The sequence below is a fragment of the Panthera pardus genome, unplaced genomic scaffold (genome assembly GCF_024362965.1).
Source record: "Panthera pardus isolate Hobbes unplaced genomic scaffold, ASM2436296v1 HiC_scaffold_15, whole genome shotgun sequence".
NCBI classification, from domain to species: Eukaryota; Metazoa; Chordata; class Mammalia; order Carnivora; family Felidae; genus Panthera; species Panthera pardus.
The window spans coordinates 68,563,724-68,577,927 of NW_026526710.1; the positions used below are offsets into that span (position 1 = coordinate 68,563,724).

Here is a 14,204-nt window from a genome sequence, read left to right on the forward strand (position 1 = left end):
TTGGTTAACAAAACCCACACCCAGATTCATTCGTTAATTACTAAAACTGAAAGAAAACTGGTAGGTGATAAAAAAGAACACAACCACTTTATGACAAAACAAAACTATTCTTTTTCATATCACAAATTCATAATATAAAAAGTATATTGGTTATTAGCACTAAGGATTATGGGTTGAAGTGCATCTTTGAAATGACGGTCAGACATACAATTGAGCTGGTGAAAGGAACTCACGGATGTCAGTAATATTAAAAATACTTAAATGTAAAAGATAACTGAAATTATTTCTCCTGTGAAAATGAAAATTTCTGCATTGAGTTCTTTAAAAACAAAAGACAATTCTAAAGAGAAAACAAAAAAGATTTTGAAAACACAGAGAGCACTAACATCTTTTCAGCATGTATTATTGATGGTATTTGGGGGCAAGTATATACATTTTTTTTCCTACAAGCAGTATTATCAAATATACCTAAAAATTAGATTTATCAGTCAAACTAATTTGTGATCTGCTTGATTAGAAAACAGATCTTTGGGAAATGGAATTTCAGAGCCACACTAGAAAAAAATTATATTATCTAACAAAAAACCCCCTAAATCAAAAGAGACAAGATATCGTTTCAAGTACAAATGAACTTTGCTACAGTCGTAGCTTTGAAAAGATTAATTCTTCCTTTGAACAACTTTAAAATGAGAAGGACAAACTTTTCAAAATATATTTTCATGAAAACTCATGGAAGTGTTTTAGGAACATAAATATTATACAAGTGTAAAATCACACTTAAGAAGAGATAAGATATATCAGTAGGATTACTTTTTGTACTACAACTTTCTAACTAAACTTTCTATTAGTGCCTGTTTTATAGAGGGAGATACTAGGACTCAGGAACTAGAATAAAAACTAGCATCAACTTCTTAGCTCATGTTGTCATGAAAATGTTTCAGAAAACTACAAAGGCTACTCGTGGAGGCACTGGTGAGAACAGACTATGTTTTTCACATGAAGCCATTCTACCTTGTAGCAGCTGGAGGGCCAGTCCTAAGGGCTTAAATTTCAAAGCAGTTTACTGGGGCCAATTTGCCCTTTCAGTTGGAATGCCTTTTGTTCTGTTCCAGGAAACGCTGGAGAAGACACATTTTCGAGCCCCTGAACATGTTAAGCTACATGGGCCCTTCTCTTAAAGATTTCTCTTTTTGTGTGACTGATAGGTCAAAAGGCACAGATAAACAGAAAGTGAATTTAAATTCTCAAATGGCATAATCTTTTTTATACTGAGTAGTAATAGGTCATGTTTGGCTAAACATACTTCTAATTAAACTTTGTGCTCATCAAGTCCACTTTTATGGCTTTAATGTGACGGGACTCAATTACTGTTCCAGGCCCAAGTTTTTGTCAACTCATATTGTTAGAAATTACCAAAATTCTCATATAAAGGAACAGAGATAAAAACTACTGTTCCTACTAGGCGAAGCCTGGATTGATTTCTTGATATTTTAGCTCTAATCAATTTCTCTTGCTCAAGAAAAAAAACAAAAACAAAACCAAATCAGTCTCTAAAGTGGTAAGGTAAATATGAATGGAAGATGAGCAGCTATTAAAAGGAACTGCAATTTTGTAGGAGGATTTGAGACTGCCAGCCCCCGAAGCATTATTCAGATGGCTTGAACACAGGTGCTGTTGCTGGCTAGAAGTTGGAGCAGAAAGAAGGGTCTGGTATCTTTGGTTTCATGTGAGACCTTGGTCTCAATCTCAGCTTTGTGGAAACGGCAATTCCTATTAGAACACACCCTAATCAAAACACCAGGATGATTGGGCACTGGCCCCTGAAAATCAAAATTTGGAACAATGCGTCATCCCTTTATTGCACACCCATAACCTCAGGCTGGAAACATCGTGAAGATACAAAAGGAATAAGAAGGGCAATTCATAGTGTATTTGTCTGGAAGATAACGACAGCTTTAAAATTTAGGATTTTCTGAATTGTGTCTAAATGACCCTCGTGTTCTTAAACTATTAGAAGCAGCATACAGTGCCATGAGCTCCTCTCTGTAAGATGACAAGAGAAGGAGCTTTTCTAGTACTCTTCCTACACATGAATAAAGACTCAAATAGAGGCTATAATGCACTAATTTTTAGCAGGAGGGATTCCTAGGAATCCAAGGGGGAGGAATTGGGCCCCATGACCATGTGCAGGAAATGGACGAGAAGACTTAAATCAAACTAGTTTATTGTTCTCCGTTGGTGGTCTTTGCAACTAAGATGCCATGTCACTGCTGGATAAAATCCATATTACTCTTATGCTCTGTGCCTGTTCATCACCCAACTGTATTTGAAGGCTCAAGATTCTTACAAAAGACAAAGTGAATATTATGTGACTACTCTAATAATAAGATTACTGTGAAACCAAGTCCTCAAGGGGAAATGGACATACTGTTTCTACTAGAAAAGCCACACACTAAAATGCATCATGTCATACAAACATGTCATTAGGAGTGAACGCTGTAAGCCAGATTAATTTCATGAACCAGATAGATATTCCAGGGTAATCTTTAGCATATGTTGCATTAAATCACTCTTGGTAGTCTGTTCCTTCAACACTGTTTGGTTTGAGGTTTAAAAACATGGGAAGTACCATGCATTAGAAAGCAGGCCAGTTAAAGACTAATGAAACAATAATAGTTATTATAACCATTATGTTAGTTTTATGCCCAATTCCCTCCGAGGGGAAGAGAGTGTGTGTAGCCTCTAACAGCCAGGGGTCACACCCTGGGAATGTATACAAATGGTATTTCCCAGTGGGCAACTGGAGCACTCTTGTCCTTGAGGAGTCTAGAGGACTGTGTTAGAACAGGCAGTGCTCTCAAACCTTTAGATCAAGAAGGGGTATTAGACATTGTAGGTAAGAAGGAAATATGTAAACAGTAAAATATATAAGGCTGCTGTTCTTAGGGATTTCTATCCTCTACAAGCTGGTATCTAATAACTTACTACACTTCCTCTGCGTGCATGCTCACGTGAAGAGGCACTGGACTGGACTGCTTCTGATATACACTCAGCAGCATTACATCCAAAGAGTTTTAGGAACAAGGTTAAAAGGCACTGATGGTGGTAACTGTGGAAGACTCTGGATTTAGCTCCTCTCTAATGGGGGACTGTACCAGTTGAATTACTAAGAGTCCATGCTGTGTCCCATGCATTATATTCATATAATTCCAGGAGATTAATAGGCCCTTCCAATTCACAAACGTCTAAATAATCTCCAGAGTTTGTTGGCAAGGCTTCAGAAGAAAGTAGTGGACTATATGCCACAAGTAAAATAAACTACAATTCACTCGAAAATCTACGGATGAATGTGTCATTAAAAAAAAAAAAATCCTGTCATTATAATCTGGGTAAATTTTGTCTTTCTTAAGTATTTGTCAAAAAATGATATTGGGCATTTAAGGGCAAAAGAAAACAAAACAAGAAACAACGATCACTCTACCAAGTCAAACACAAGCCATCTGAAACCGTGGCAAGCATCTTCCATTTTTGAAACGCAGAGGACAGAACCAGGGGCAAAAGGGGCAAAGTGACTCCAGGGGGCTCCCTTCTGAGGGTTCTGAGCTTACATCTCACACCACGTGCATTTTGTTGCTCTAGGGGCAGGTCAGGACATTGACTGACTTCCAGGAAGACACATTATAACGCGAAACTCAGAAGTGGGGCCATGATCTGAACTGAAAAAGCAGCTAGCTTCCTAAGACATCAACGCCATTTATGAAAAGATTGCTTTGCCTTGCACTTTTTTACCAAGAAAACTTGAAAAATGTGATGTCCATGTGTTAGTGCTTGAACCCCATTCTTACGGCATTAGTATTGCTTATAGTCATTTTCTACAGAATCATGTGTGTAATCTCAAACATGTGTCAGGCTATGTGTTCCCTATTTACCAATTATTTAATTAGCTCTGTTTGTTCTTTGAGATACAGGCAATGTAATATTTCTTTATTTCCTGCATTTCAGAATGAGTGAGTATATGCCAAATATTTTCAAAAGTCTACAGATGTATCCTATTAATCCATACTGTTTGTCAGGGAAGTATCACTAACATCAGAAGAGAAATCTTCTCTTCTTGTTATACAGACATGCTGCCTTCCCTGACTTCTACCACACTCTGAAAATCCATCCAAGGCCTAGGAAAATTAAAGTGTGAAGAAACATGAGCCATTTGACAGCATGCAATACTAAGGCTTATTATCATATTTAAATTTTCCTCTGTATTTTAATATAAGAAATTGGAGGACATATTATTTTAAGAAAGAACATTCTAGAATGTTCTCCCTTAACATAATCCTTAAGTAATAACTGCATTTATGCAAGTTAATAAAGGTCTGTTCCTCCAAAAAGCTGCATTACCACGTCTACTTATTTCCTGAAAAGATTATAAAGCTTTCTCACATTCTGCTAATAGATTTTGACAAGTATACCCATGATTACAGAATAATTTATATAATAAAGTTATTCTTAAAAACCTTTTTCTGGGTTCCAGAAATCTCATGTTTTTCTCTGTAAAATTAAAGCTCTTTTATCATTGCCTAGACCTTCCTTCCACTTAAACAGGGCCCTGTGGTCTATGTACCAAGTTCACTCCCTCTTTAGTATAGAGGTGGGCCCGTCAGGATGCAGTAGTCACCTACTGCTCCACGCTGTCCAGACCAGATGAAGAAGGAGAGCAGACATTCCTTTTCATCCACAGGCTAATGATGAGTCAACCATCTTAAGTAAAGCAAATCTCATTCCCACTGAGACTTGTGGCCATGCTGACCACAGCTCATGGAAAATGATTATTCCATCTCATAACATCTCTTTCTTCCCAAGCTGCGGTGCCTCTCTCCCAGAAAGGCTGTTTTGTCAATCAATCAACAAAATTTTTTTTCAGACAATGCCTGAGTATGTTTTCCTCAACTCAAGCTTTTGCTCCACCTTTATACCTTCCTAAAAAAGAAAATTACTCAAACCACAAGTAGACAGGAAATCTGCCGTGTAAGAGGATGAATGACCGGTCATCCTTCTTTATAACTAGACCTCATGACTGTAGAGAGGGGCTTTCCATTTGTCAAACCACATTGAAGTGAAATATGCTTTCCTCACTCTTTCAGTTCTGCACTTCTTTCTTTCTTCTTGTTTTTCAAATCTGCCAAAACTGCATTGATAGCTAACCCAACTTCCCCATGTGACCTCTGTCCATAGCTCTCCAAGGTCAAACTGATGCAACACACTTGTAGAAGCTTTGTTATGAAAAGCTACAAAAATGGAAACTCTTGTACATTTGTTTCTTAGTGAGACATGATAGCGAAGGGCTGCTAGGTGGTTAGTCTCAAGTGTGAAATACATTATTGAATAAGCTGGGAGTGTATTATTTAGGCAGAATTATATCTGCAACATTTCAAAGTACATCTCTTCCCTTTCATCAAAAACACTCCCACATAAGTGATTCACACCACTTTCCCAAGTCCTATGGACTCTCTGAAGAAAATGAAAAACTGCAAAGAGCGAAGGGGAATAAACAGCAGGATTATTCTGCCACACATTCTTCTCTCGAAAATGAACAGTTTATGTTCTCATCAGCGACCCACTAGAAGTGATCTTGAGGCCAAGCAGGGTGTGAGTGTGAGCTAGTACCAGAGCAGTGGCAACCAGGGAAGTCTGAGGTTTTAGGAGACCCTGAAGCACCAGGCTGGCCTGCTCCTCGGAATGGCGGAGTCGTTGAGTTGTTGAAGGTGCATCTGGAAAGGGGTGGCTGCCTCCTCCCCAGCCTGGGACTCTTTCCTCCAGGGACAGCTGGACACCTGCCTAGCTCCTCCCTCCAGGGGACAGCGCCGGTGGAGGAATCTTTTGTCCAGAGAGACAATCACAATGGACATCAGGAAAAACCAGGGACGACGGCTGAGTTCTTTTGGCAGCAGCGCTCTGCTTGGCCTCAACTTCTTAGTAAATCTGCTTGAGAGAAAGCAGTAAATGCCTTCTGGCCCACTGATGCCCAGGTGTCTCCTCTCCATAAGGGAGCAAACGCTTCTTTTCCTCTGAAGGACTCCACGATGCCACATTCTCTAGGAGGTGAAGCCTTATTAATAATCTCCTGTGAATTTCATAGGAGCTAGTCTTCAGATGTCATGGGTAAGAGCCTAGCACGGTGACTGGGGCTTGGGAAGTGGTCAATAACTACTACTAGGAGCTAACCTGCCCCCTATCTCATTAGTCTTTGGCGGTTTGTCTTATAAACATTCATTTTGCTCACCGTTTGGGAATGTGAGAAGCAAGGTAGTTTGGATCTACTGAAAGCCTTGTTCAATCTAATACCTCACAATGAACAAAGTAGCCAAATTTCAGTTTCTTATGACAAAAAAAAAGTGATTATAGACAAGCCAATGCCTATTTCTGTTTGGTTCATGTATTTTCATTCAGTTACGTGACAGATATTCATTGCCTGATTGCCGTTTGATGACGAGGAGAAAAAAGAGGTCCTATATTATTAAGCCGTGACATTGACTGCCGGGGTCAGAATCGACATTTCCATGACTCACCCATTATACTGTCTGTCCCGTTGGCAGGAGGCGTACAGGAAGAGGTGCTGTAATGGTTTGTGCCACTACGATGGAAAGTGGACATCGGAGGAAGACTGGAATTGATGTCTGCTGAGGAGTGTGATGGATAGCTCTATAGCAGGAAGCAGAAAAAAGAGACCATATTCAACCATAAAATACTTAATGGGTTAGGTTTCTAATACTTCTTTCAGAACTCTTCATTTTGCAGGAGATAGCTCTTAGAATTTCAAAATATCCAAGAGTATATTTGACAGCTTTCATTTTTCAAAGAATAAAATGCAAAGACACATAGTTATTTGGGTTTGCATCGAATGTAGAAGAATACAATGGCAATACAGGACAGTGAGAAATGATTATAGTCTCTGAATCCGGAAATTACTGCTTAAAAGTATCTCTGAGATTTCAGCAATGTAAAAGACCGTTTCTACTATTAATTTTTTTGTATGAACTACTGATCAAGTAAGAAAGATTCCATGGTACAATGAATAAAACAGTATCATGACCCATGGGGTTGACATTACACTTCATCCTGAACTTCTCGACACTAAATGGTGAAAACAGTCAGCCTCAAATCCTCTTCCTGCAAAACTGGATCACCTTCCTGAATTCTAGCGAGAACAAAACGGTAAATGAAAAAATTTTAAAAGTACCAATGATTAAATACCTTTATAAATATCAGTATGTAAAACAAATCAATGACTCTATTGAATTAAATTGGAATGAACAAACTGAGAAGGACTGATTTGAGTTCTTTCTTTCCATGTCCTCCTCATTAGCAATCTACCAGATAGCTGACTATGAAAAAGGCATATCTTTACAGAATCATTTGTTTTAAGTTTGGCTTTAAGTTCAATTATTATCCTAATTGTCCAATAAGCTGCTTTTCTTGGGGCATATCACAGAGCCTGTAAAGAAGCAAATTTGTTGCTACTGATTGATCGGCTGGGGAATGAGCAGATCACTAACAGGGACATGGTTATTTACAAAAATACATCAAGCTATTTCCTTTTTCAAGATAAAAAAGTACCCTGGAAAGTCACTCTCATAGGTATCTGAATGTGTTACAGACCTGTAAAGGAAAACTATTTTGGGCACAATCCACTTTTTTTCTTACATGTAATACATTAATCAGATATGGATTTTTATTACATCATTAGTAGAGATTCTATTAAAATTAGAGATTGAATAGGATGCTAAAAGTCAGGGGTGCTTAAAGCCCAGGCATTTATTCATAGGAGTAAAACCCTGGTGTCTTGGTACTTCTGTATTAATTTTGTGAGGCTCATCTTGGGTTCTAGCTCTTCCTTTAGCATTCCTTCTAACTTCCAACTCTTGCATGATCTCTTTTCTCTGAATCCCTAATGCACTCACAGTCTGCGCTGTGCCATTTAACACTTAATTATATGCTGCCTTTCATTGCTTTCTGTTTCAAGTGCATTCCCACCTATACTGTGAACTTCTTAAGAGGAGGGAATAGAGCTTATACCTGTGCATCCGATAGCTCATGGCTGAGTGCTGACCACATAATTACCTTATACACTCAATGAACATATGGTTATCGGTTGGCATTTAATAAATAGTGGACTGAAATACTACTCATTTGAGAGAGAACTAAACAGTCTAGAAAATGAACCTATGTTAGATCTGCCAATGACATGGTGGGTGCCCTTGAAAATATTATCTCTACATACATATTACCTCTACATAAAATAGTCCAACTGAAAGGTCAACTCCAGTGAAAAGGTTGAGATGATACCTTCACCTTTCCAAGTTCCCAAGAAAATCTTTTAAACTTTTTAATTTTATGGAACTCTTTGCTTGACCCCAAAATTCCTTAGGCCACCTGTTAAGCTCATTTCTACTTGCTGCTTACAAAATACCCCAAGTAGTCCATGAAATTTTCTCTGAATAACAATACAATGGGCCCGTTCCACAGTACATCTAACCCAAAAGACTGGGGAAGTCACAGAACATAAACTTACAACAACTATCTCTGCTCGAGAGCTAAATACTGTAATAAAGTAGAGAAAAAGAAAATGAACATAGAAGGAGGAAACTGAAAGAAAGAGGTGGTTTGCCTTCATTTCCACACACTGGTATTCCATGCTGAAGTTCTGAAGAATAGAGAAACTTTACAAATCAGTCCTAGATATGCAAAAATGAAAACAGTGGAAAAGAATTTTGAAAAATATTTAAATGAGTATATAATCACAGGGTGAAGCAGGAAGAAGATTATCACATCAGGGAAAATTTCTACACACTTTTAACCTGGCGTAAAATCGGCACTAATTCAAGATTTAACAGACAGAGGGTTAATCCTGGGTTTAGAGAATGACAGAAAAAGTCCCACCCCATAGGTTTTAATGGGGAAACCAACGCAATCCACGTAGAGTATTTAGGGACCATCGATGACAGGTGCCCTCAACCTCTCTAACTCCAGCTATTGATGCCGTCTGCCCTGCTTGCTATGCATGGAAAGGGGAGACTGAAAAAGAGCTACGGCTTTACATGCCTACTATTTAATTATGTTTACTTCTGATACCCAATTAATTATAGCATATTTGGAGCCTTCTGACAAAGTACTGAAAATATTTCTATTAGTGATGATTTTAGCAACTTATGGGGTGACAATTCAAAGATTAGAAAATAAGTGGTGGCACATACAAAGAATAAAATCCTGCTTTGGGCTAAGGCAAGGTTTCACAATGTTGGCACCATTAATCTTTTGTGCCAGACAATTCTTTGTTGTGGGGGGCTCTCCTATGCATTGTAGTATGTTTCCCAGCATCCCTGGCTTCTATCTGCTAGATTTCCTGTATCACCTACTCCCCAGTCATAATATCCATGAACGTCTTCGGACACTTCCAAATGTTCCCTGAGGGGGTCAAATCACACCTGGTTGAGAATCACTGGGGTAAGGGTTTATGTTACAAAAAATAAAAGAACTTGTCTTTTATAATACACTTCTAGGCTCCTAGGACTATTTCACTCTGTGGCGCAAAGACCATGCCTAAACCATGCCAGACAGAGGACTCTATTCTATTTCTAAACAGAACTCGGCCAAGTGATTCCAAACTTGAATCTGCAACAACCCATTCCAAAGCTTAACCACAAACTCCATTCTTCTGAGTGATTCTGTATGTACCTCTGTGACATAGTAGAGATTAGCTGTGGGATTGCGTTGTAGAGGCTGAAACCATAAAGGGGATTGGAAGAATCAAGCTTGGGGTCTTGATGGTTATGACTGAAATGTGTGGAGTTTAGGCTCTACACATCCTATTACAGCATGGTATAAAGAGATGAAGACAGTAACATTTCTAAAGTGTTGTATCTTTACAGACAATACGAGTTTGGCCCAATTATGCCCCCAAATCTCTTCTTTTCCTCACACAATGCCTTTGTTCTGCATGAGACTGGCCAAAGCTACAGGCAAAAATTGTGAGGAATTACCATTATTTTCAAGTGAAAAGTCACTAAGTGCCTACTGCATACTCACATTTTTCTTAATCAGTGTCAGATTTCTGAAAGGCATTTCAATGAGAGATTTTCAAATGGTTGAATACTGAAATTACAATGATTACTAGATATAATAATCCAACAGTTTCCCTACCAGCGAGAAAATTCATTAGGATACATTACCAGAGACCTAATTCATTTACCATTAAAAAAACCCCTTCTATCTCTAAGAACTGCTAAATAATCATGTTTAAGAATGAAAACTCTGGGTTCTATGACAGATAAATGACATTACAAAGATAGCATCTGATACAACCTGTTGGTCTACTCCTTCAAATAATCTTTCTTCCTGGGTTGATAATATTGTTTTGGTTTTAAGGTTTCCAACAAATTTTTTTTCTAAAAGGAATGTAGTTGGTTTCCTTTTTAAAATTACACTTTTTATGCATTTGAGCATTTTTTAAAGATACCTCCGCCCATGCAGTGAATTCGGGATAAAATCAAACCACCTACATCAAAATTCTACAGCATGACAGTAAAAGAAGAAAAGAAAGAAAGAAAGAAAGAAAGAAAGAAAGAAAGAAAGAAAGAAAGAAAGAGAGAGAAGGAAAGAAGGAAGGAAAATATGAAATGGACAACTCTTAGAAGAACTGACATTCCATGTTATGTTAGTTAATACTGCCAAATCTTTTATTTGTAATCAAAATTTTCCTTGCTCACAGGACACATGAAGTTTTGGTCATGAGTTCCTTAGAGAAGTGGAAAATGATGATAGGAAATAAGGATGTTGGCCAAGAAGAAATTCTAGTATAGTAACAGTTGATATTTCTCTAAGTGTTTGTTCTAATACCTGAAAGGAGGGGAGAGAAGATGAAATTTGCAAATTATTTGCTATTTACTGAAGATGTGCTAAAATTTGAGACAGTTTCATTTACAGATGATATAAACTTGGCAGATGATATCAAAAGGCCAATTCCATCTCCATCATGTGCCTCTCCTCAACAGATAGGCTAACTGACCACAGTATCTCTATCACTAGGACTAACTAAAGAGGTATTTTCAAAGATATCAGAAACTGTAACTTCTGGAATGTTTTTATGTTGTCAGAATAGTATAGAAGTCACCTTTTCTATATCTCTAATGGTTAAGCAAAAGAGAGGACAGACCACAGAAATCCAGAAAGTACTATTTCTTATAGCAGAACAGAGAAAGACACATGAATCTGGTGTTAGGAGAAGAGAAAGGGGCAATTTCAAGACGAAGAGTAGTGACACAGGTACCAGGAAGGATCACTGGATAGGCCACATCCTTTTTGTATCTGTAGGATTACAGCTTCATACATTTTTAAAGCTATATTACTGCCCAAGGGGCTCAGTCCCCACCTTAATTGCATCTCAAACCTAACTCATGATCTAGAAGCAGCCTTTCCTCCACATAATGATAGACTTAAGTTCATGAGTGGATTCTGGGCTGTGGGAGTTTTTGAGGCTAGAAAAGATCAGATGATCAGATGAACGTTGCTTCCTTCAAGATAAAGGGCCACATTAGGATGGATGAGTGTAGGCAATGGGTGGAGTGGCCACTCCGGTAATGAAAACAAGGTAACATTCTACAGCTCAGCACTTTTCAACTGAGTAAGGCAAGGGAGCATCAGGGGGAGGTTGGGGAGCATGGAGTTATAGCTAAGCTACTGAACACTGGGAATCCGATCTATACGGAAACCCCATGGTTGCTGTTTCTAGTGGACTGTATGGGAAACAGGAACTCTTTCCTCTGGGTGTGGCACCAGGGGTCAAAGCTGTCACCAGGGACAGAAGCCGGAAAGAGGAAGTGGAAAAGCCCATGGGAGATACAGGTCACCTACTCTGAGTCTACTGACTGTCACCCTGCCCCCTGCAGTATATTCTTCAAAACTACAGACAGCAAATAAAAAAAATAAATAAGTAAAAGGATCCACCATAGCTGAAATTCTGCAACTCAAATGCACTGGATCTTTATGTGCCAAAGGAGCCTAACACTGTCGTCAAGAAAGCACAGAATAAGACACAATAAACAGAAGAACAATAGCAAAGAGAATCCAGAAAGGGCTTACAAAGGTGTTCTGATTTAGGTAGGTCTTTGATCACAGAAACAATATAAGACTGATGGGTGTATGCCACTTTTACTTTCATTTACAGAGTCCCTGTGTGCACGCATGGAAAGACAGAGGATGAGATTTCAGAAACTAGCTGTGTTGTGTCCAGAATCATGTAAATCTGCCCTTACCAAACGTTCGTGTGGATGCAGGCTACAGTAGCTGCTAGACTGTGGAATATGAGAAGAATTGCCCAACATTCCTCCGTAGCCAGGCTGATTCATCCCACTGGAGGAGCTCCAAGGGTCACTGCTGTGATGGCCATCTGTAAAAGACAAAGAACACCATGACTTTTCTGAGGCATTCAGCCTTGCCTCACAGAATAGGGTTTTTTCATATACTTGAAAATGGCTGCCTGTTGTGTATCCGTCTTTGTGCTGTTTCACTGATTACATCAGAAGACAGTCAGCCTCATTTTTTCCCAAGTGGTTCTATATCGCCAAACAAATGTAAATATTTACCATAGGCAGCGTTCTTAGTAAAAATTCAGCTATAAAAGAACAACGCAATACATTTCTATGTAGAATTATGTCAAGTCTGCAAGGTAAACAGTACTAAAGAAAACATTTCTTAGAAGTCCCCTGACCTCTTTTTCTACAAAAACTAAAAGTGAAATTGTGCCTAAATTTCATGGTAAAAATAAAATTCTTGACACATTACAGAGTTGATAACTTCACAAGTTTTAAAAGCATATAAAGAAATTAGTAATAATGAAAAAGACCATCTCAGACTTAAGAGATCAGATTTCTTTCTCGTAACATACATAGAATTAATGTTGAAATTGCATTATGAGTTAAAGGGAGCAGGATTCTCAGATATATAGTTCGGAAATTTCTTTTGGCACATAGTTCTATAGGTATCCTAAGCTTCAGTAGCCATTGAAAGGGTACACACCTATCATAAGTTAAATATTATGCTACAGACAATTTTGAGAGGTTCTGGATTTTATAAAACCGTAAGTTAAAAAGAGGTTTAAAATGATACGGTCATTATATGAAGTACCTTTCAACATTAAGTTAATTTTTTGTTAACACCATATTAAAAACATTTTTATAGATTCTTTTTCTTTTCTGGGTCTACTGGCCTAGAGGTTACTACTAGAGGTCACTAATGTTTGGCTGGGTTTCTCAGATGAAGGTGGCCGGTGGGGGTTGGAAACCTATGTGGTTGCTGAATTCAAAGTTTCCCTTCTTCTAATAGTTTAACTAAAATTATTGAACATCAGCTGAATGTGGGACCATCAGCTAGGTCACAGCACGGCCTGTTCTGCCTCCTTGAAAATAAGATTATTTTAACATCTGTATGTGTTACTAATAAAAACCTTTTGCAAATTTAAGCAATACATTAGTTAAATCTGCCACCATACACCACAAAGCTCTTTTTCACTGAGATTTTAAACGCAGAAATTAGAATTCCAAAAACTGGAATAGTTTAAGGACAGGGAGGAATGATCAATAGACTTCTTAAAAAAAAAATCATGTCTGTGATGTTGACAACTCAGGAGTTTTAATTAGAGGGTGGAAGTTCAAGTGAAAAATGAGAGGTCACATAGTAGTGAGTTTGAGATATGCTCCTGCCAGTCTCTAAATATCTTTCACCTGCACTGTATGTCTCTTTAAGCCCTGAATCCTCAGGGCACCATATGCCCCCCTCACTGCAGGAACCGGATGGGATACTGTTTCTGCAATGATAATGTGAAAACACAGGACTTTCAAAAAGTTATTATTCATGTACTGAAGACTTAGCCTTCAGACAGTGGAAGTTTAGATGTCACCTTAAATTCAAATATGAAGTTAAGGCCCTAACATTTCAAATAGATGGCATCTATGACAAATAAATTGAGAATGTGTATCACTGAACGAGAGTCTCCTGAAACATTCTGACAACATGATGCGGTATACGGAAATACATTTAGGATTTGTTAACACACAACACTCTACTTAGTGCAGTCTTATAAAAATACGTACTTTACATAAATTATGCTTTTCACAGTAAATTAATATTTATCACATCCCATGATCTGGCATAAT

General features: G+C 38.1%; 1 protein-coding gene across 39 annotated transcripts in view; it reads right to left on the reverse strand.

Moving 5' to 3' along the window:
• Nucleotides 1-14,204, reverse strand: part of TCF4 (transcription factor 4) — a 353,960-nt gene that overhangs the window by 38,667 nt on the left and 301,089 nt on the right. For all 39 annotated transcript variants that reach the window (XM_019463970.2, XM_019463968.2, XM_019463976.2 and 36 more), the window contains 2 exons: nucleotides 12,306-12,439; nucleotides 6,564-6,696 (listed from right to left, as the gene is read on the reverse strand). In XM_019463970.2, coding sequence (XP_019319515.1) covers nucleotides 6,564-6,696; nucleotides 12,306-12,439 — 267 coding nt within the window. The remainder of the gene's footprint in view (nucleotides 1-6,563; nucleotides 6,697-12,305; nucleotides 12,440-14,204) is intronic.